General features: G+C 39.3%; 1 protein-coding gene across 2 annotated transcripts; it reads left to right on the forward strand.

Moving 5' to 3' along the window:
• Nucleotides 1-799: 799 nt before the first annotated feature.
• Nucleotides 800-6,249, forward strand: SAP30 (Sin3A associated protein 30). Of its 2 annotated transcripts, none has more exons than XM_072622771.1 (4): nt 800-1,274; nt 3,535-3,660; nt 4,005-4,103; nt 5,917-6,249. In XM_072622771.1, the coding sequence occupies exons 1-4, from the start codon at nt 933-935 to the stop codon at nt 5,944-5,946; spliced, it is 597 nt and encodes a 198-aa protein (XP_072478872.1). In that variant the 5' UTR covers nt 800-932; the 3' UTR covers nt 5,947-6,249. The 2 variants fall into 2 exon arrangements, with proteins under 2 accessions (XP_072478872.1, XP_072478871.1); XM_072622770.1 differs by having other exon boundaries at nt 805-1,274; nt 5,913-6,249.
• Nucleotides 6,250-23,136: the final 16,887 nt, after the last annotated feature.

A 23,136-nucleotide genomic window follows, 5' to 3' on the forward strand; every position in this document is an offset into this window, starting at 1 on the left:
CTGCGGGGCTTTACACTGAGCCAAGGGTAGCTCGGTGCGTGAGAGGCCCCGGGACCCTTTCCCCACCTTCTCCACGCCCCCTGCCTCCTTTCCCAATGCACACACTTGGCATACGGGGAGCGAAGCGAGTGCCCAGCGGGGCACCTCGGGCAGCCTGCCTCCCAGCGATCACCCCAAAGTGGGAAAGTCTAATCCGGAGAAGCCGACCCTGCACTTCCACTTTTCCCAGGCAGCCAGGAGAGAGCTGAGAAAGAGCCAGGCCTGCCAGCATGTACCTGCGCAGTGCACTTCGGTCTTAGTAGTTCTTCATCCGCCCGGGCGAGCCAAAGCCGAGAAGAAATAAAGTATGGGGTCGAGGGAGGTGGAAAGAGAGCCGGAACGGACTACATTGCCCATAATGCTTCATTCTCTGAGGTGGGAGGGGTTGGAGAGGAGAGTGTTTGTGTTAGGAAGAGGCAGGGAGGGGCCGGCGGAGCGGAGGAGTGTCGCGCCTGCGCACTAGCCGCGGGCTGTGGAGAGGCGGAGGAGGGAAGGGGGAGCAGCCTAACAGCTGAAGAGTCTCCACATGACAGAGTGAGCGCGGTTGGAGCCGGACGCCCCTTCCCGAGCCGGGACACGGAGCCTGCCGGCCCGGGACGAAGAGCAAACGCCGGGCCGGGCGCAGAGGATTGTCGGGGTGGTCGTCGGCCAGTGCGGAGTGAGTTGCCGCTGGGGCCCGGGCCGGAGCGGGACCGCTCCGTCCGCCCAGCGCAGGTGCCTCGGGGGCCGGGGAGCGGAGCGGGGACCGAGGCCGGAGCGCAGGCTGCTGCCTCCCCCTCGCTCTCCCGCCGTCCGGTCCGGCTCCGGGTTCGCCGCGGCTCGGAGGGGTGCGTGAGCGGAGGCGAGAAGGGGGCTCCCCCGGCCGCCGCCGCCGCCTCGGAGGGGAGGCCACCATGAACGGCTTCCCCCCGGACGAGGTGAGCCGGGGAGGGGACGCGGCCGCCGCCGTGGCCGCCGTGGTGGTCGCCGCTGCCGCCGCTGCCGCCGCCGCCGCCTCGTCCGGGGCGGGCGCCGGGGCCGGGGCGGGGGCCGCGAGCGGGGCGGAGGTGCCGGGCTCCGGGCCGGCGGCGGCTGCGGCGGGTCCCCCTGGAGCGGCGGGCCCGGGCCCCGGGCAGCTGTGCTGCCTGCGGGAGGACGGGGAGAGGTGCAGCCGGGCGGCCGGCAACGCCAGCTTCAGCAAGAGGATCCAGAAGAGCATCTCCCAGAAGAAGGTCAAGATCGACCTGGACAAGACGGTGAGTGACCCTGGGGCCCCGGCGCCTGCGGGCGGACTTGCGGGAGCGGCGTTAGCCAAGTCACCGCAACTCCTGCGGCGGCATCGGGAGCCCCCTCTTTCCCCATCCACCCTCTCCTGTCTTCTTCCATCGCGTTCACCTCCTTCTCCCATTCCCCCATTCACCTTTATCTTTGGCCCCCGTGCCCTTCCACCCCGTCCACCTCTACGAACTTTTCCCACCTCCTCCTTCCCCTCCTCCCTTCCCCCCACCCCTAACTTCTCTCATCCCCCCGTCACCCCTCAGTCTTCCTTTGCGCCCACTTCTCCCCCTCCTCTTCCCTTCCTTCTTCCCCCTCGGCGTCTTTTGGGGCACGATTGGGAAGCGAAACAAAGCGGGGGAAGCGAGCAGGGGAAGAGTTGTTTTCCTCGCCGCCCCGTGGCCCAGCCTGGCAGGGAGGCTCCTTTGTTAGGCTGCCCGAGCTGGGACGTGGAGATTGGCCCGGCTCGTGGTTGTCCCTCGGTGCTGTGTTTGAAGCCGCCCGCCTGGTCCGGGACAGCCATGGAGTCGGCGGTGGGGGAGCGGGGCGGGGGGCTGCCTCCACTCTCTTCCCCGGACACACTCGTGTATACACACACGACACACACGACACGGAGAGAAGCCTGAGCTCCTCCCACTGTCTGTGGGGGCTGGTGGACAGGGACCTGGGCATTGCCTCGTGGGTGTGTTGCTCGTAGGTCTTTGCCATTTCACGTTCTTGTTGGCAGACCTCCGGGGCTGCCCCCGTGATCGTGTCCGAGGTTTTTAGAAGCTGGTTTGATCCGTTTAGTTTGTCTGCCTGGAGGAAGGTGAAACAACTGTTAGCTCTTTCAAAGGCCAGCCAAAAACAAGCCTCCTCCTTCCTTAAAAATAAGCACGCTCTTTCCTGAATCTTAACTTCCTCTGAGCTTAAAAATCCGTTCGTAAGGGTCTGTCGAGCAAGTCCTTCACGTAAGACAAAGGATCGCCCTTTAGACTATGTGTATTTGTTGAAAAAGTGCAAGAAATCAACTCACATCTGGTAACTGACTAGTATTTAATAAGACGCCGTGCGTTTGAGGCTTGGGGAAAGAAAAAATGAATGATGACATCCCCTCGAGGAGCTTACGTTGACTGGGTTTATTTTTAAAAGTAATATAATAAAAAGTTGATAGAATGTGTTGGGGCCAAAGGAGATCTCTGAAGTACCGAAAGAGAATGTGAGGAGGGAGAAAAAGACTCGTAGCTGAAGGATCTGGGAATGCTTCTCGGAGGAGGCACCTGAGCTAAACCTTGAAGGAATTTTGATTGGCTGAGTGGTAGAAGAGCCTGCATTCCAGGAACTGAAACAGGAACAGGCCAGGCCAGCAGTGCACAAAGAAGGCTTTTCCAGCTCAAGGACTAACTAGCAGTCCAGTTTGGGAACCTAAAGTATAGGACGGGAAGTGATATGAAATAATTTGATTCTAATGTCAACATACAGTTTTAAATAGTGTTACAATCGAAAAGGTTATAAGTAAATTAGTTTGTTTAAAAGTTAACTTGTATTTGTTTCTACGAGTTTCATTTTCTTGAGTCATGGAAAGTTATCTTGAAACTATTGGGAGGGTAGATTCCATTGGAAACAGAAATGTAGACTCGGTGATAATCCAGTTTATTAGGATCTGAATTATGAATAAAGAAACTGGAATTAGTAGTTAACTTTTTTAAAAAAGTTGCTATCTACTAAGTATTTATGATACCCTGATTATAAGTTGGAAGTTGTGTTTGGAAGAAAGAAGGGGAAAAATAGAGAACATGTTGTACTTAAAAAGATCCTCTCTAGAGAAAGCAGTGTGCTACTCAAAAGAGCTTTACAGTAAAAAGAGCCTTTCTTATATTTGAGAGAGACAGCCCTAGACTCATTGCCCTCCCATAGCATTTTGATGCCAGAAAATAAAGGCCTAGAAAAAACTTCTATTGTCTCTCTTCAGCAGCATACCATTTCTGAAATAGACTAGTCACAACACAACAAGGTAAAGTGCTCTTTCCTTTGTATCAGATGAATCGCGGTGATTTCACATGAAGGATTCTGGGGGGAAAAGGAATATGATAGAAATGAAGACGTCCAACTTATAAGTTACTTTTCTTATAACTTTATCCTTAATAATTCATTATAGCATATGGTACTTCCAGATTAGAATCTAGATTTTAGTTTAATTATGTAATAATGAGCTCTGTTGGAGACTTGGGTTTTTTTTGATGATGTCTGTTTTCCCCCCAGGCAAGACACCTCTATATTTGTGACTTTCACAAAAACTTAATTCAGAGTGTTCGAAACAGAAGAAAGAGGAAAGGCAGTGATGATGATGGAGGTGATTCACCTGTGCAAGATATAGATACTCCAGAGGTAGATAAGTAGTTATTATATTTTTTTGTTTTTCAATTCAGCAAATATTTATTAAATACCTATGTCATGAACTAATATTCCTGCAGTGAAATAATTAAAATGCATGTTATTGTTAATAGTTATGCCTGCAAGTAGGTGAAGTTTGACTTTGTGATATTTTCTGTTTTAAGTCTTAATTTGATGTTTAATGTTTCCCATTCTCCTATAAAGAAAAGGTACTTTAAATCAATAATAACTTTGATTTTTCAAATACATTTGATAACTTTCTATGATAACTTTGTAATTAACCTGTTTTAGCAAGTTGCACATAAATTAATGTTAATAAGTGTCTTAATTCTTTATAGGTTGATTTATACCAATTACAAGTCAACACCCTTCGGAGGTACAAAAGACACTTCAAGTTACCAACCAGACCAGGACTTAACAAAGCACAACTTGTTGAGGTAGAAGTCTTTGTTATGCTATTTTTAATAGAGAAAAGGTTACATTAAATGTGTCTACTTCCAGAAACTAACTCTCATATTATGGGTAATACCTTCTTAAATTTCTTGTATATCTATTTTTAGATAGTTCCTAAAATTTTGCACCAAAGGATGACTTCAGCTAATTTTTAATGAATATTGAACCATAAGTTAATAGAAAGCTTGCTGTGAAAGTGCTAGGTGCCTTACAATGTTTGTGTACTCTGTAGAAAATATATGCGTAGGCTTTTATGTAGTAATTGAACTAATGGATTATGATCTGTTTTCACTGACCTTTTAAAACATCAAGACCTATAAAAATATACTATTTATCTTATGGGAATTTTGCTATAGATGAAAAGCTTTTAACAATGCACCTTTCCTTTTTAATATCAGTAGCCATATTGTCTAAGATGTACTATGAAGACTTAATATTCTTTACTATTAATGAGGAATTTTGAATTATAAACAAAGTATCTCAAAAGTCTTAGTGTGATTTTAAGCTTTAATAGCTTTAGTAAAGGGACGTCCTGTTTTAATCCATACCATTTCTAGTACACAGGTTCACAGATGAGTTTATGAATTAGCTATTTGCCCAATATAATAGCTTCATGACAGTGGTAGATTAGCTCAGAAATGTTTTCCTTGGTGTGTTCAGTGTGATTAAATGCACTTTATGTAAGAATTATAGGATGTGATATCTCTGTAATTTATTATTTATTGTTATCCATTTATTGTTTCATTTTTAATAAACATGGTGAAAAAAAGGAAGGATAGTATATTCCCTATCGGCACTTAGTAAACTTTTCTGTGTAACTGTTCATCTTACCCAAAAAGAAATTTAAGATACAGATTTTAGAACATTCTGTTTTGGGCTAACAACAAAATTAAGGTATTTAAAGTCAAAATAAGTCAGTTGAAGAGAGTGTTATGAATGTTCCTAGTTTGAGATTTTATTTTAAAAAGCAAAAATCACTGTACTATTAATTTTCTGACAGTCTAATTTTTAAAAATTATATTGAAACTAGAGCAATTTTATATTCCAGAGAGAGAAATGCTATTTCTAATTCTAGCAGGCATGTATTTTTATAATTTATTCCGCCTGTCTACCAAATATAGAAACTTAGTTTTTTAGGCATTAAGCCAGGTTTCATATCTAGGTGGGGTTTTCTTTGAGAAGTTTCTGACATTCAGAAAAAAAGAAGATCAAGGTATCATGGTTTAATCTATTAAAAATGTACTAATTGGTAGTTTTATGTTACTGATCCCCAGCATCATGAGAAGTGAAGAAAGAAAGTGATAAATATTCTATAAACATCAGTCTTTCTTCTGGTTTCCTTCAGTCATCCAGATTATTTCTTCAGACCCCTTTATTAGAAAGAACACTAACAAGGAGGTTCCCTGGTCTGCTTATACCATACAAGTGAAGAATCCTTTCATCTTGATAGTTGGATTTTTAATGTGAATAAAGTCATTGCAAATAGGAATTAGAAGGCTGCAGATGTGTCTTATCAGGCTTACATGTATTTCTATTATGCGCCATTGAAGTTTATAGTTTAAGAAATGAAAGTATTAATGTCCTAATTGTTTTCCATACTGTTAGGTGGTTTTAAAATTGTTAGATAAGGAAACTTCTTTCCCTTGCAATTTTTCTGTCTTCTGCTCAATCTGTGTATGTATATATGGAATAGATTAACAACAACACATTGTTTTGGGGAGTTTTTGGATGTAACTATTTGAAAAAGTAAGCTGAACATATTAATCTAATTTCCTCAATTTTTTTCTTTATAGATAGTTGGTTGCCATTTTAGATCTATTCCAGTAAATGAAAAGGACACCTTAACATACTTCATCTACTCAGTAAAGAATGACAAGAACAAGCCAGATCTCAAGATTGATAGTGGTGTTCATTAGAATATCTGAAAGTGGGACTAAAGCTTGGATGTACAAATACTAAGACTGTTTTGGTGATGCAGAAACATCCATTTGTGCTTTTTTGTTTCTACAGAGGATTTTTCTTTGGCTTTATTTTCTTTATTTTTGATCTTGATAATTAGATGACAACTCATGTGAAATGAGCTTTCATAGGTGAAAATAATATTTTAAATAAATGATATTGCTATTATAATTGCTTCAGTGTATTTACTGTTTGAAACTTGACTGTTTTCTTAATTCCTTATTCCCAATCTCTAGGCCAAGATACTTGTGTATCTGTATTTGTGTATATATACTTCTATGTGTATGTGTGTGTGTATATACACACAGTTATCTTTTGAGTTTTGCCATTTATAGAATCCACTTTTAAACTTTAATTAGAAGTTGATTAATCTTATTAAGAAGCAGTAGTCAATTTAGTGTGTTTTATTTCTTTGGAATAGTTTGTAGTATAGTGATTTGGGATTTAAGAGAGAATATTGTTTTTAAAGTGATGATAGCAATTCTGAAATAATCACCTTCCTTTACCAGTTCTTTTTCTTTTTTTAACTTTTGTATTAAACTTCATAGGTATGAAATTACTTAATTCTTACAGTCATTGCTTAACTAAAATGACATTGTGGCAGCATATTTGGGAGGACAGGATCTGACAGGAGCACATCTGACAGGAAGAATAGTGTGACAAAATTACTTCTATTCTTAGAGCAGTTGTACTGATTTGTGCATTTTAAAAAATGAGTTATATTTTATCAGTTTGTTACAAAATAGATTTATACAGCATAAGAATGCAATAGATCCATAGTACTCTTAAAATTTGTCTTTTCCTTTTATTGTTTTATTTCACTGTGCTTCCTTTTACTGTTTGCTTTTATTCACAAGTCAGAAGTGCAAAAACTGTACATCTTCATGGGAATTTGGGTCCCACACGGCTTTTCAGATTTGATTGATAGTTCTCATATTGCCCCAATATTTATATCATCTCTCTTTTGGGGAGTCTTTCCCATCTAATTCATCTGTAGGTTTGCTGCTTGAGATTGTGCTGATTAACCCATTTCTTATAATGTAAATCAAGTTTGACAGCTTATCACATAAAGGAAAAGTTTGAGTTGCAGTGAGATTGACTGTTTCAGCTAGGAAGCTTGTCTGGGTCTGACTGGATGTGAAAGAGAACATTGTTGCAGCCCAAAGATTACAAGAGCCATACGAAAGCATCACTGATTTGAACATGTGTTCCATAGATAACTCAGTAGGAAAAAAACCACCAAATTTATTTTTTAACTCTTGCTGTACTATTTTAAAAAGCTAACTGATAACTTTTAAAGATCAGGATAGGATGTTAATAAATTGCTGTTATGGGCAAACCCAAAATATGTTCTAGAAAACCCTAAAAAATTACTCCTTAATTTTGTTGACAAGAGGCAAATATGAAATGGTATGGATTTGGGGGTAAAAATTTCCCTTTCATGTTTTCTCTTTTATTTACATAAAGGGAATGTTAATTTTTTAAAATGAGTATCAAATTAATAACTTGTAATTTAGGAAAATTTTTCTATCTACAGAGAAATCATTTTAAACTAAGGTGGGAAAAAACTTGACAGGTGGCCTCCTATGTTAAGCGATCATTTGTGTTATCATTTTTAGCTCTTAGAATTGAATAGTTTCACACCGAATGAAAAGGAGTAAAGTCCTGGATACTTATTTTGTATATCTTTCAGAGAGTGTTTTGTGTTTTACAAAGTGATTTCCTCATGATAACTTTATGAAGTTAGTTGTTAGATAACAATAACAAGTGTTATTGCATGCATTTTACAACTGAGAAAACTGAGGTTCAAAGAGTTAATTAATTTTCTAGTTTCCAAGACTGCATTGGAAGACAGGTCACCTCATTTTCATCAAACCTGAACTAGGAATGCTGGTATTAAAGTATAGTCTGAACACAAGGCTCACATTGTTGCTTGAGTTGGGGAATAGCCCCAGTTCAAATACAGAGTAAATACAGAGGAAGGTGATCCAGTGGTGGATCACAAGAGCCCTGTTAATCATGTATGGGTATTCATCTCTGTGGGTTAGAGGCAACCAGAATTGTGCTCAGGCAGAGGGATTAGTTCAGTGGGTGCTAGGGGAGGCTGCCTGTAGGGTAAAGAAAATGGCAAAGCCAGTATTCCTTGGTTGTCGTTGACTGTTCTTCAGAAGTTGAACTGCTAACGTAAGACTGAAAACAAAGGGGACAGGTCCATTCAGCAGCTAGAGATGAAGCTATCAGCTCTGTGCAATGACAAGTGAGGAGCAGCTAATGGAACTAGTGACTGTACAAGTGAAGGGATCTCTCCTAATTGGGCTGAGAACTGAGAGGCCTTCAACAGAAACCCAGCTGATGGTCTCTGATCCATAGGTTTACATATCTCCTAAGATAGGAACCATGAGGCTAGAGGAGTGCAGAGTTGGGGGTAGTCTGCAAACTCCCACTCAGAATAAGAAAGAGCTTTAGATTTATCCTTTAACTGCTGCTTCCGGGAGGAGGATGATTATTCCCTCCCTTGAGGGAGCCGGCTGGGGTTAGATTCTCTCCAACAAGGAGCTCAGGCAATTGCAGATGTTTAAAGGGAAACCTAAAGAGGAGTCCTTGGAGCAATGATATCAACAATATCCAGACTCCAGAAGCCATGTCTGTGATGAAATCAATGCTATTCTAAAAAGGAGGAGTGTTCTCATCTAGTGATTTCTTGGATTCACTCTGCAGGAAGAGAATAGCCTCTTTTTGGACCTCACAATTTTGGTTGCCCCTCTTTGGCCCTTCTTTCTTCTCCAATGCAAGTTTCCTTGGCCTTAATGTCCTTGCTATTTCAGAGGGCTCCATATACCCTAGAGGAGTAGTTTATGTCCTCCTCAGTTGTCAAACTTCCTTTCCTCTGAAATGGTTTGGAGAACTCTTTCCTAGAAAGTGCTTGGGGAACCTTGGGTTGGTACTGTTGGGATACACCTTGCTTTTTTTTTCTCCATTCATAAAACTTTTATTCTGCTTACATCAACTTAATACACATGTTCTTAACAACTATACTTGGATTGTTCATGGAAATTTTGCAAGACGTTAAATAAAGCTAGCCATCATCTCATGTTATTTCCCTGTTAACAACACATGAATATTAGACAAGTATCAAGAAATTACAAAGGCAAAAAGCCTAAAAAAGTTAAATCCATGGTATTTTTGTTTTATGGCTGTGCTTGATATATGGTGACTACGAATATCAAGCAATTCATTTTTACGACATCTTAACTTGTACATTTGTTCTTAGGTTGCCTAAACCATTTAAAACCAAATAAAATGAGTGTAGCAAAAATCATGAAAGCAAACAGCAGGTAACTTTTCAAATAATGGAATGTGAACCATTTCTGCCTTCAGAGTAAATTGACTGGGCTAAGTGTCTTAAGGAACATATTTGCAGCTGCAGTCATAAAAAAGGTGTACATGTTGAGATTGTATATTCCACAGATACACATAGAGTGGCATGTAATATCTATGGGGACATCTGTTTCTACCACAGCCATGAGTCCTCCAACCCTAAAGTACCTATAATAACTATATCTGTGGCTGGAATCAATGATTTCCCCCTGTCTCCCCATCACAGGCCTACATGTAGGCAGTTTTCTTTGCTTAGACATGCAAGTTGCTTTAACACTGGCCTTGTGAAATCCCAGTTTACCAAAAGAACTATGCCAAATGTATAAAATGTGTATAACAGTTCCATATCCCCACATTGGCCACAAAACAAATAACTCCCTAAATGTTACCTGACTACTGCCCTAATATTAAACATAAAAATCACATGGGAAACAGAAATCCAAATAGAAGCAACACAAACCAGGCATAAATCATAAAAACTATTTCAGGGTGACAAATAGTCTACTGCGTAAATTTTAGAAGGAGGCAGACAAACGTTGGAAGCCTGGTTCATTCTCCTCTTCTGCTTCAGCTTAATCTTGAATGTCTTGTGACCATAATGTCAAGTCTCTCAGTTACTGCATTATTTGTGTGCTTGTCTTTGTGTGATTCTTCACTTAATGTATCTAACTCAGTGAAGTCCTCATCCAAAGCTGTCTTTGCAAGGCAGCAGGCTTTCTCTGGAGATCTCAGGATCTCCTGATAGAACACAGAGAAGCACGAGGTCAGACCCAATCTTACAGGATGCATTCGTTTCATTTCCTTTTTGCTGATTGAAAATGCTTCTTGACATGCTTGTTGGAATCGATGCACTATTCCTTTCTTGTGATCATCAGAGGCAAGTTCAGCCAAATAATGGTCGTAGTATCTTTTCATTTTCAAATAGAAAACTTTGCTTTCTGTTTGTGGAGCATTAGAAATCAAGAACTTTTCAAGGAGAGACAGTACGTCATTGCAGATATCTCCTTGTCTGGTCTCAATTGTATCTATTCTTGGGCCACCTGCTGTTTTTTTTTTTTTCCTCAGCACCTTCCAGTTTTTGCTTAACACTTGAAGGGATCCTCCAAGATGATCTTTGGGCCCCTATGACATTTTTGTAAGCAAAAGAGAGAATTCTTCGCCTGGTTGAATAATTTACCTCCTTACTCAGTTGCCTTCTGCACCAGCTCATTTTTATCCATAACTGAATATTCTGTGCCCAGAGTGAATGGCAGTGATGGATAGGAGGTTCAGTGGTCTCTGGGCAGCAGCAGTGGCCAGAAAGCACCTTGCTTTCAAATAACAGGGGAGGTGAAACTGTTACTACGTAACTATGGTGGGTATTTATTTTCCATTAGTTAATTAGTTGGTAATTGGATGAGGGTGAGGAGAAGTATTTAGTGGAAGGAGGCAGCCCCTCCACTGAATTCTCTAAAGCAAAGATTTTGTATCATCCCCTTGATGTAGCTCTCAGAGAGGGGAAGGTTTTGGCTAGTGAGCCAGGGAGTACCAGGTGGCAGTACCAGGAGAGCCTCTGTATCAACTTAGATCCTGTGACAGCTTGCAGGCAGGAAGCTTCTGATTATTTAGCTACTTTACCATAGATGACCCTCATGTGTGAAGAATTGTTGACCATACCAGAAGCAATCCCTGCTGTGGCCCTGGAGCTCATCCTTACTGCCTCATATCAAGAGAAGAAATCTGTGGTTATATTAGATGTTATCATTTGTGTCAGAGATATGATTTTCTTGATCTTGCATTAGGTGACCCATCATAAGCTACAAAGATTTGGCATTACCAGTAAAAGATGAGACTTCTGAAGGCATGGAGGAGGGTTAGAGAGAGAAGGTCTAGGATTTGTGGATTTTGTTGTCTACATTTTTGTTTTGTTTGTTTCTGCAGCCCCTTTGAGGACTGTCCAGTAGACGACTAGAGACGTGGTCCTATAAAGGAGGTGGAAAAAAGGCTTAGATTTCTTGCTTTTTTTCTTTTCCACATTTCTGTTTGATTTACTTCTGTTCCCCCTTTCTCCTTAGAACTGCCTATTCTAGGAGAACTACCTAATAAAAGACTAAAGACTTAGTCCTTCCAAAAGAAAGTGGGGTGAAGGTAGGAGAAAAGACCTAGAATTTCTGACTTTTGTTCTCCATATTTTGTTTTTGTTTTTCCCTTCATCCTTTCTTACCTTTGTACTGCCCATTTTAGAAGAAACTGACTAGTAAAACCACTATAAGCATTTAAGTGTTTTTAATGTCTCTAGAAGATCTTTAGGACATTGCCATTAAGAGGTAGTATGAGATAGGACTAGCTTTACACTGGCTCAAGAGGGCCATATAGACTCCAAAATACCTTGTTGAAGGTGATATTGTCACCAACTGGAATGATATGATGATAGGGTACTGTACTTTCTACAGTGAGCTACTTGTGACTCCTAAGGAGCAGATAGTGTTTCTTCCAGAAGCTCCCCCTTAAATCAACAGATAAAAAGTGATACAGATCATGTTTGAAATTTTCAACACCCCAGCCATTTGTACTTTCATCGAGGCTGTGCTGTCACTGTATGTCTTTGGGCATACCACTGGTTTTGTGATGGACCCTGGTTTTCCTCATGCCATTCTCTGTCTAGCTCTGCCTGTAACCTGATGGCTTATCTCATGAAGATCCTGAAGAAGAGAGGCTGCCGTTTGACTCGTTAACTGAGAGGGAAATTGTGACATTGAGGAGAAGCTGTGTTATGTTATCCCAGATTTGGAACAGAAGATGGCCACGTTGGTATCTAAGCTTTTCTCTGGAAAGAGCTATTATCTCCCTGATGCCAGATTATCACCATTGACAATGAGATGTTCCAGTGCCCAGACATTGTCTTCCAACCATATTTCTTGGGAATGGAATCCTGAGGTATCTGTGAAACTACCTTAAGTCAATGATGAAGTGTGACATTGACATCTGTAAAGATCTATCTGTATTGTTTTGAGGTACCAATGTACACTCTGGCATTGCTAATAAGATGCAAAAGGAGAATATAGCCATAACCTCCAACACAGTAAATCAGGATCATCACTTCACCTGAGTGCAAGTAATTCTGTCTGGAGTGGAGGCTTCCCCTTATCTTCTCTGTCTACTTTCTTTTTAAATTTTGAGTTCCAGATTTTCTCCCTCTCTGCCACTCTTCCCCTACCCACTGAGAAGGCGAACAATATATTAATGATATATGTAAAATCATTTTAAACATTTCCAAATTAGCCATATCATAAAAAAATAAAATTATCCTTCAATTTGTACTCAGATTTCATCAATTCTTTGGAGTTGGATAGCATTTTTTCATCATTCTTTGGAATAGTCTTGAAAGAGTAACCAAGTCTTTCACAACTGATCATCATTACAACATTGTTGTTACTGTGTACAATGATCTCCTGGTTCTTCTCACTTTACTTTGCATCAGTTCATATACATAGGTCTTGCCATGTTTTTTTCCTGAAACCATCCCCGCTCTTAATTTCCAACAACATAATAGTACTCCGTCACAATTATATGCTACTTGTTCATCCATTCCTCAAATTGATGAGCATCCCCTCAGTTTACCACATTTGCCATCACAAAAAGAGCTGCTAGAAATATTTTTGTACATATAGGTCCTTTTCTGTTGGGGGACAGCTCTGGACCGGGGTCCCCCGTGAGGACCGCAAGACGCCTGAGGGTCCGAACCTGCCCCCTTGTGGGGTACTGGGATGGCCCTGGTAACAGGCTGGCTCCACCCACGGGGAGGCACTTGGGAGGAGCTCGCCCCCCCATGGGAGGTACGGGGGAGGAGACAGGGGATAATAAAAGGGGATGACCACAAGGGCTTAGAAGGAGAAGGAGAAGGAGAAGGGAAAGAAATGCAATAAAGCTTGCTGACTGCAACTCCTTTCGGGTGCTCTGCCTGTTTATTGTCCTCCCCCAACCGGGAGAGGGGCCGGAGACGTCCGAAGACCAGGGATCGGTAAGTGGAGAGGCTAAGGCCCGGGAGTAGACCCCGGGCACTTTTCCTTTTTAAAAAAATCTCTTTGGGATACAGACCTAGTAGAGGTATTGCTGGGTCAAAGGATATGTAAAGTTTTATAGCCTTTCAGGCGTAGTTTCTGATTGTTTTCTAGAATGACTGAGCCACTTCACTACTCCATCACCGGTTCATTAATGTATATATTTTCCCTCCTGCCTTCTTTTATTTCCGATAAGTATGGGTAAGATAGATCTCTATACCCAATTGTGTATATATAATCTTCCCCTTTTGTCCGATAAGTATGGGTAAGATAGATCTCTATACCCAATTGTGTATATATAGTCTTCCCCCTTTGAACCAATTCCAAAGAGAGTGAGGTTTAAGCGTTGCCCAACCACTCCCATGTCCCCCACCAGTATAAAAACTCTTCCTTGTGCATTTTCTTGATGTGAGAAAATTTGCCCCTACCACCTTCTCTCAGTGCCTCTCTCTTTTTTTATAAAATCCTGAATTATTTTTTTTTTGGAGATTATCCCAGCATAATTCACACTCATACCTTTTGTCTATATAGATTCTTTCTAACTGCCCTAAAAATTATAAAGTTCTTAAGCATTACATGTATTGTCTTCCTATATAGGAATGTGAATAGTTTAATTCCATTAAGTCCTTTATGATTACCCTTTCATGTTTTCCTTTTTATGCTTCTCCTGAATGTTCTGTTTGAATATCGTATTTTCCATTCAGCTGTGGTTGTTTCATTAGGAATGCTTGGAAGTTCTATATTTCATTAAATATCCATTTTTTTTTCTCCTGAAGGATTATACTTTTCTGAAGGACTCATAAAAAATACTATTCACCTCCAAGGAACTGATGGAGTCTGAGTGCAGATTAAAAAAAAAAAACTTTATTGTTATTGAGTATTTTTTTTGTCTTTTCTTTCTGTGAAAGACTAAATGGAGATGACTAATAGGGAAATATGTTTTGCATTACTGCACATGTTATAATCTATATAAAATTGTTTGCATTCTGAATGACAATGGAAGGAAGAGAGGGAGGGAGAGGGAAAATTTGAAACTCAAAATTTTAAAAATGAATGTTAAAAACTGCTTTTATATGTAATTAGAAAAAATAAAATATTTTTTAGAAAGGATTATACCCAATTTTGCTAGATAGTTATTTTTGGTTGTAATCCTAGTTCCTTTGCCTTCCAGAATAACATATTCTAGCTTAAATGCAGAAGCTGCTAAATATTGTATGATATCCTGACTATGGTTCTACCATATTTGAATTGTTTCTTTCTGGCTACTTGCAATATTTTCTCCTTGACCTTGGAACTTTAGAATTTGGCTATTATATTTCTGGAAGTTTTCATTTTGGGATCTCTTTCAGGAGGTTATTGGTTGATGTTTTTTCAATTTCTATTTTACTCTTTGGATCTAAGATATGGGGGTCAGTTTATGATAATTTCTTGAAATGTGATGTCTAGGCTCTTTTTTTTTTTTGATCATGGCTTTCAGGTAGTCCAATAATTCCTAAATTATCTCTCCCAATCAGGTTACCAAGTCAGTAATTTTTCCAATGAGATATTTCACATTGTTTTTCTATTTTTTCATCCTCTAGATTTTGTTTTATTGTTTCTTGAAGTCACATGGAGCCATTATTTCCACTTGCCCATTTCTAATTTTTAAGGAATTATTTTTTTCAGCAAACTTTTGTATCTCTTTTTTCATTTGGCCAATTCTGCTTTTTTAAGGAGTTCTTTTCTTCAGTGATTTTTTTTGTCTTTCTTTTTTACCATTAGACTAATTCTGTTTTTTATGGTGTTATTTTCTTCAGCACTTTTTTGTGCCTCTTTTGCCAAGCTGTTGACTATATTTTCATAACTTTCTTACATCACTCTCATTTCTTTCTCTAATTTTTTCCTCTATCAATCTTATCTCTTTCTTTAACTCTCTCTCTATATATATATATATGTATGTATATATGTGTGTGTATATATATTATATATATATATATGTTCAAGTTCTCTTTTTGTTGTTTACTCATTTGCCCAGACACTTTCAACTTTATGTTAAAAACTCTGTTCACCTAGGGCTGGAGAAACACTGTTCCAAACTTCAGGCTTTTTTGTGCTACTATTTTCAGAGTTAGTTCTGGGGATCTTTAAGTTTTCAGTGTGTCCAAGGTGGTGTGATCTAGGGAGAGATGTGATCACTGCTCCGCTGGTCTTTGCTTAGGAAGGGCCCCTGCTCCCCGTCCACTACCGCTGCTCTCTACCTTAAAACTGTGATTTGGGTTCATGTTCCCTTGTGACCAATCACTGGTGCTCCTCTCCATTATAAAACTGTGACCCAGAACAACATAGAGGCAACAGAGCTGCCAGTTAGTGACAGCAAAGGGTCCCCTGTAATCTCTTTCTGATCCCATCTGTCTCTAAGCTGAGAGTTCCCAAAGCTGCTACTGTCACAGCAGCCTCCAAAGCCCGCTGCTGGTGCTCCTGCCTTACTGCAGACCTGCACCCACCCTGGTTTGACAGACTTCTTCTGCCAACCTTCTACGTTGTCTTAGGCTGGAAAAAATGTTTCCCTCTGACTTTTTGTTGGCTCTGCTGCTCCAAAATTTGATTTGAGGAGTTATTTTAAGGTTGTTTGCAGAAGAATATTGGGAGAATTCATTTGGGGCCTGACCTATAAGCTGCTATCTTGGCTCTACCCCATGAAAGTTCAGATATTTTGGGGAGTTCCTCTGTTCCCTAATTGGTAAATCAGTCAAAGAACCTCACACTATGCACCAGTCCCTATTGACTTTCTAGCCAATGTATATTAGCATCAAGGAATATGATTAATATGACACTGTCTGCTGTAAATGTTTCTAAAGAGAATGTTTTTAGTTTTTTCTCAAAAGGTGTGGCATGATAATTGACTCCAAAAGAGATGAGATAGGCATGGTTTCATTTTTCTATCTAAATATCTATCTACCTATTTATCTATTATTTAATTTTTGACATTTGATTCGGGTAAAATATGAACAGCAAAGGTAATGAGCAGCCTAAATATGTTGGAGGCAAAATTCCTAAAGTCTTACAGTAGGTATTCAGGACTGTTCATTTAAAAAAAAATAGCCATTTCAAATATTGTACAATGCTTGGTTACAGGGAGTTACTTGTCTCTGTGAAGGCTGCCTTACTTTACAAAAGGAGCCAATTACATAAATCTTAACAAAGGAAGATGAGGAGGAGGCAGTGGTATATAACTTCTCAAAAAAATCTTTATCTTCCTCCTCAATTTTAATTCTTTAAAAAAACTATCAGAACTATAACAGACCTCTCCTGTTCCTCTCTACCCCTTAACATACATTTGAATGAAGGCTTTTTACAATATCCCCAGGAGTTCGTTAAGATAAGTGCTAGTACTTGGGGGAGGGGAAAAGCTTTACCTGTACACTAACTTAAAGCCAATTCAAATAAAAGTGCACACGTTAAACAATTTTTTATAGGTCATAAGGTTACCTTCATCCCACAAGGAGATGTCAGAGAGTTTTGCATGGGAAATACTTTTAAAATATTTAAAATGGAATGTTATTATATAGATTTTCTAGATATAAAGAGTCTATGGAATCTCCCAAGCTGAAGAAATGATAGTGTTAACATTAAAACTTTTGACCTTTCTTTTTATTTAATGTTAGTAAATAATGATATAATAAAATTATTTCTTTTCTGATGACTGTTCTTTTTTATAATGAACTTGGCAAACATCAACAAACACCATTTCTGTATACAAAGAACCTAAAGAGGGTTGCATATGAACCCATGAATCTCTTATATAATTCCTGAGGTTATTTTAAAGCACGTATCAAATTTGTCATTACAGTTCTGTAGCTCTCCTATTTTTTGTATCTCTCTCTGAATTTTCTGCTCTTTTATTTGTTTAAAAAATATTTCATTGACACTTTTGCCCCTCCCCCTTTAACATCACTGTCACTACCCTCCCCCTCCCCAAATTCTCTTCTCTCCCTTCCCCAAATAATAAAAGTCCTCCCTTGTAACAATTCAATATGTATATAGTAGGAGATTGGCAAATGCACAGAGCATCTTTGGTACTACTTTCCACATGGAAGAGGCTGGAGAGCCTGCTTCTAGCAAAGACATGATGATATATAAAGGAAATGACTTGGAGACATTTTGAATTATGTGTAGCTAATTACTCATATGGCTGACAGCAACTTCTTTGGCTTCAGATGTGAATCCAGATCTGGGGGTGCTTTCAGAAGACCTTAGTTAACCTCAGGTTTTCCCTTAGTGGAGATGGCTCTTAGTTTGACTCTTTTGTTGGTAGCATTACAGTGAGGAACAATGACGTAAGAGAGGTGCTTTGGATTCTTTCTTCTCTGAAGCCAAAATGTGGCCCTGTAAAAACAGGTTGGATTTTTACCTAGGCATATGTCCTTTTGTTTGAGATGAAGGAGATTTATCTGGAGGTTCTGACTTTGTGAGTTTCAAAAGTTCAAGAGAGTAGCCATCTAGGTTGTCCAGGAATCTACCAGTTAAGTCCATGTTAGATTTTGTAATCAGTCCAACATTGATACCCTAAGGATTGAGAAGCAACCTCTTAACTAAATCCAGTGATGGTGAAGAGGAAGCTTCTTCTAACAGCAATGCAGATTTTAGATGTGAATATGGTAACACCAGTGCTACATAAAAACTTTGCTAAGTCTGAACTCACTCTCCCCAGAAGGTGAGGTGGTATAGAGTAGATTAGAGCTGTCAAACTAGCCTGATTAAAATGTAATTGGGAAATGTTTTTTCCTTAGTTTTTAAAATTTATTTTAAGTTTATTTAATTTATTTATATTTATATTTATTTTAAGTTTTCAACATTCACTTCCACAAAATTTTGAATTTCAAATTTTCATATTTTCTTCTCATCTCTCCCCTTCCCCTCCCCCAGGACAGCATGTATTCTGATTACCTTTTCCTCCAATTCACCATCCCTTCTATCACTCCTCCTTATCCCCTTCCCTTCTATTTTCCTGTAGGGTAAGATAGATTTATATACCCCATCGCCTATATATTTTATTCCTACTAGCATGTAAAAACAATCCATTTTTTAAAGCTTTGAATTCCACATTTTCTCCTTTCCCCATTCTGATCCACCCTCACTGAGAAGGCAAGCAGTTTGATATAGGTTATACATGCGTAATCATGCAAAACACTTCCATAACAGTCACACTGTGAAAGACTATATTTCCCTCTATTCTGTCCTGCCCTTCATTTATTCTGTTCTTTCCCTCTACAAAAGTGTTTGCTTCTGATTGCCCCTTTCCCCAATTGCCCCTTCCCCACCCCCCTCTTATTCCCTTCCTGTAGGGTAAGATCAACTTCCATACCCAATTGAGTGTATATGTTATGCCCTCCTGAAGCCAAATCTTTCCCTTCTTCCCCTCCATTGTAAAATCTCTTTCTTGTCTCTTTCATATGAGACAAATTTACTACATTCTACCTCTCCCTTTCTCTTTCTCTTAGTACATTTCTCTCAACATTTAATTTTCTTTTTTATACCATCCCTTCATATTCAGCTCATCCTGTGACTTCTGCCTGCCTCTCCCTCCCTCTCTCTCTATCCTCTCTCTCACTCTCTCTGTCTTTGTCTCTCCCTGTCTCTCTCTCTAAATACACACATATATACACATACATACATATACATATATACATACACACACATATATGAATATATATGTATATATACCCTCTAGCCTAATACTGAGAAAATCTCATGAGTTACAAATATCATCTTTCCATGTAGGAATGTAAACAGTTCAACTTTAGTAAGTCCCTTATGGTTTCTCTTTCCTGTTTACCTTTTCATGCTTCTCTTGATTCTTGTATTTGAAAGTCAAATATTCTATTCAGCTATGGTCTTTTCAACAAGAATTCTTGGAATTCCTCTATTTCGTTGAAGTTCATTTTCCCCCCTGAAGTATTATACTCAGTTTTGCTGGGTAGGTGATTCTTAGTTTTAATCCTATCTTCTTTAACCCCTGGAATATCATATTCCAAGTCCTTCAGTCCCTTAGCGTAGAAACTCCTAAATTCTGTGTTATCCTGATTGTATTTCCACAATTCTTGAATTGTTTCTTTCTGGCTGCTTGTAATATTTTCTCCTTGACCTGGGAACTCTGGAATTTGGCTACAATATTCCTAGGTGATTGGTGGATTCTTTCCATTTCTATTTTATCCTCTGGTTCTAGAATATCAGGGCAGTTTTGCTTCATAATTTCTTGAAAGATGATGTCTAGGCTCTTTTTTTGATCATGGCTTTCCAAGTAGTCCAATAATTTTAAAATGATCTTTCCTGGATCCATTTTCCAGGTGAATAGTTTTTCCAATGAGAAATTGGAAAGACAGTTCACATTATCTTCTATTTTTTTATTCTTTTGGTTTTGTTTTATAATTTTTTGATTTCTTATAGCATCATTAGCTTCCATTTTCTCCATTCTAATTTTTAAGGAGTTATTTTCTTTAGTGAGCTTTGGGGCCTCTTTTTCCATTTGGCCCATTCTGCTTTTTAAGACATTCTTCTCCTCATTGGCTTTTTGGATCTCTTTTGCCATTTGGGTTAGCCTATTTTTAAAGGTGTTATTTTCTTCAGCATTTTGGGGCGTTTGCTTTACAAGCTGCTGACTCATTTTTCAAGATTTTCTTGCTGCACTCTCATTTCTCTTTCCAATTTTCCTCTACTTCTCTTACTTGATTTTCAAAATCCTTTTTGAGCTCTCCCATGACCTGAAAGCAACTTATAGTTTTCTTGGAGGCTTTGGATGCAGGGGCTTTGGCTTTGTTGTCTTCTTCTGGTTGCATGTTTTGATCCTCCTGTCATCAATAAATACCTCCTCTCTGAGAAAATAAGAATCTATAGTCTGTTTCTTTTTCCTGTTTGCTCATTTTCCCAGCCAGTTTCTTGACTTTTGAGCTCTTTGTTATGTGGAGGGCTCCATAAGCAGCCTCCTCTTCAGCAGTGGCTGCTGTTGCCCTGGGACTGGGGCCATATCCAGCTCCCCTCTCAGACAGGTGAGAAACCCTTTCCACTGACCTGTGAAGATATCTTTTGAGTTTGTGGATGGAGAAGTCTGGACACCACAGCAGCCACCAGTGATTCAGTCCCCTAAAGCCTGATCCAGCTCTGTCCTTGCTGGCTCAGCCCAAGCCAAACTGTACTCTGCTCCCAGTCCAGTGCAATAGATCCTTCCTGTCAATCTTCCAGATTGTTTTGGGCAGAAATTTGCTTCAGTCTGTTGTTTTGTGGCCTCTGCTGCTCTAGAATTTGTTTAGAGTCATTTTTTACAGGTTTTTAAAGGAGTTTGGGGGGGGAGCTCAGGCAGGTCCCTGCTTCTACTTGCCATCTTGGCTCTGCCCCCAGGAAAATATTTTTTATTAAAAATAAAATATAATGTAAATTGGTAGTTTTCTAAGTCAATATGCAGCAAGAATTTTGAATTTGACCCTACTGGAGTAGGCTGTGCCACTAAGGATTTGGGGGAATGGAGAAATGTTAGAAAGAGAGAGAGACAGAGAGAGAGAGACAGAGAGAGAGACAGAGAGAGACAGAGAGAGACAGAGAGAGACAGAGAGAGACAGAGACGCAGAGAGAGAGAGAGAATGTTTAAGCAATCAGGTGAGTGCTGTACTGACTCTGAGAGAATACTTGCTACAGGTATGTTGGTCCTTATTCAGTCATGTCTAATTCATCATAACCCCATTAGGAGTTTTCTTGGCAAAGATACTTCAGTGGCTTGTCATTTTCTTCTCTCGTTCATTTTGCAGATGAGAAAACTGAAGCAAAAAAGGTTAAGTGACTAAGGGTCACATAGATAGCAAGTGTCTGGAGGCCAGATTTGAACTCATGAAGATGAGAGTGTTCCTGATGCCAGGCCTGGAACTCTATCTCTTGTGATACCTAGCTGCCATACTACAACTACAGTGAAGCAAATAAATAATCGCTTTGGACATATCTAAAAATTTGTATTTCATTCTGCATCTCTAGTCTATTACCCCTATGTCAAGAGGTAAGAATTATAATTCATGATCATCCTTCTAGAGTTGTGGTTGGTCATATTGGTCAGAGTCCTTAAGTCTTTCAAAGTTGTATTCTTTTTCAAATATCATGCTTACTGCACAAATTGTTCTCCTGGTGCTGCTTACATCATCTTTTTTTAAAATTTCAATACTTTGATATAGTGATTGTTTTCCTTGGAGTTGAAAGGCTTTTCTGTTTTTATTTGAGATACAATCTTTCACCTATTTCAATATTTGAAGTTCAGAGGAATACATTTTCCATATAAAGGTAAATGCATTACTCATTGAACTTACAAATTGCCTCAGGTGTTAAGAGTAAATAAGTGATAGCATAAGTAAAAGAATATAGATGTGACTATCAGCTCTGACTATCTATGTGCTTAAATATTGGTCATTTCAGTTATTGAGTGTGTTTTTATTCCACTTTTATTGAATGAATTAGAAAAAGGCTAAATTTTTTTGGAATGAAATTGAATTTGTGTAGTTTTAAAAGTATATGTGAAATTATAAATTGATACATAATTTTAAAATTATAAATCAGTATCTAATTTTAAAATTATAATATAAACATATACGTACATAAACCTACGTTTGCATACCAGTATGTGCTATATTTTCCTGACTTCACTCTGTCTACCGAGAAATACTGACTCTTATATGTATACATACACATATGTGAATATATTCGTATATGCAACAATGCATCAGATGACTTATGCTTGTCAATAACCAAATGTTACCAGTACACCCTCCCAGGAGCCATTGCCTGCCTGTATAGTGAAGTTAAATCCTACACACCAATGCACTTCCTTCCTCATTGAACCTACCCCACACATATACATATACAACCTTGAAGTCAAGACAGTTGGTACATACTGACACATATTGGCAGCATGACCAGTGCTCTAAGTCACTCTCACAAATTACAAAGAAGATCCTAGTCTACATTGGTGGAAAGTTTCTTTGCCTAATAGATGCCTTTGTCAATGGCAATCACAGGTCCAGTCCCTATCTCTATATTAAACTTAATGTGATAGTAACAAAACTGTCCGTTGTCTATGTTCTCTTCTGAATTTTGTTCTCTCTTCTCTGTATTTTAAACAGTTTCTTGACATTTTGTTCTTCCTTTCTTTTTCTAATTTGGCACCATTAGCAGTGTTCACAAACTCTTCCCCACCCTACCCCTAAATGCAATTTGTCCCTTGCAACAAATAATTATAGTTAACCAAAAAAAATGCATACATTGGCTATATCTGGAAATATGTTTCATTTGCATCTGTGGTCTATCACCTCTCTACTACAAAGTGGGGAAGCATACTTCATCATCAGTCTTCTGAAATTGAATTAATCATAATTCTTAGATCATTTTCATTTACATTATTGTAGTCATTATATGCACTGCTTTACTGGTTCTGCTCACTTCACTTTGACTTCTTACAAGTCAAAAAACTAAACTTTAATACCTAAGGATAGGTACTGCATCATTTTTAAGTGGATAAGGCCTGATACTAGAATTCATAATATATTTTCTGGGCCAATGATTCAACCGGTGATGTCTAATAGCCTTTGCTATAAGTAATTTAAAAATGTTAAACTAGTCTTGTTTTTTC

The sequence above is a fragment of the Notamacropus eugenii genome, chromosome 7 (genome assembly GCF_028372415.1).
Source record: "Notamacropus eugenii isolate mMacEug1 chromosome 7, mMacEug1.pri_v2, whole genome shotgun sequence".
Classification (NCBI taxonomy): Eukaryota; Metazoa; Chordata; class Mammalia; order Diprotodontia; family Macropodidae; genus Notamacropus; species Notamacropus eugenii.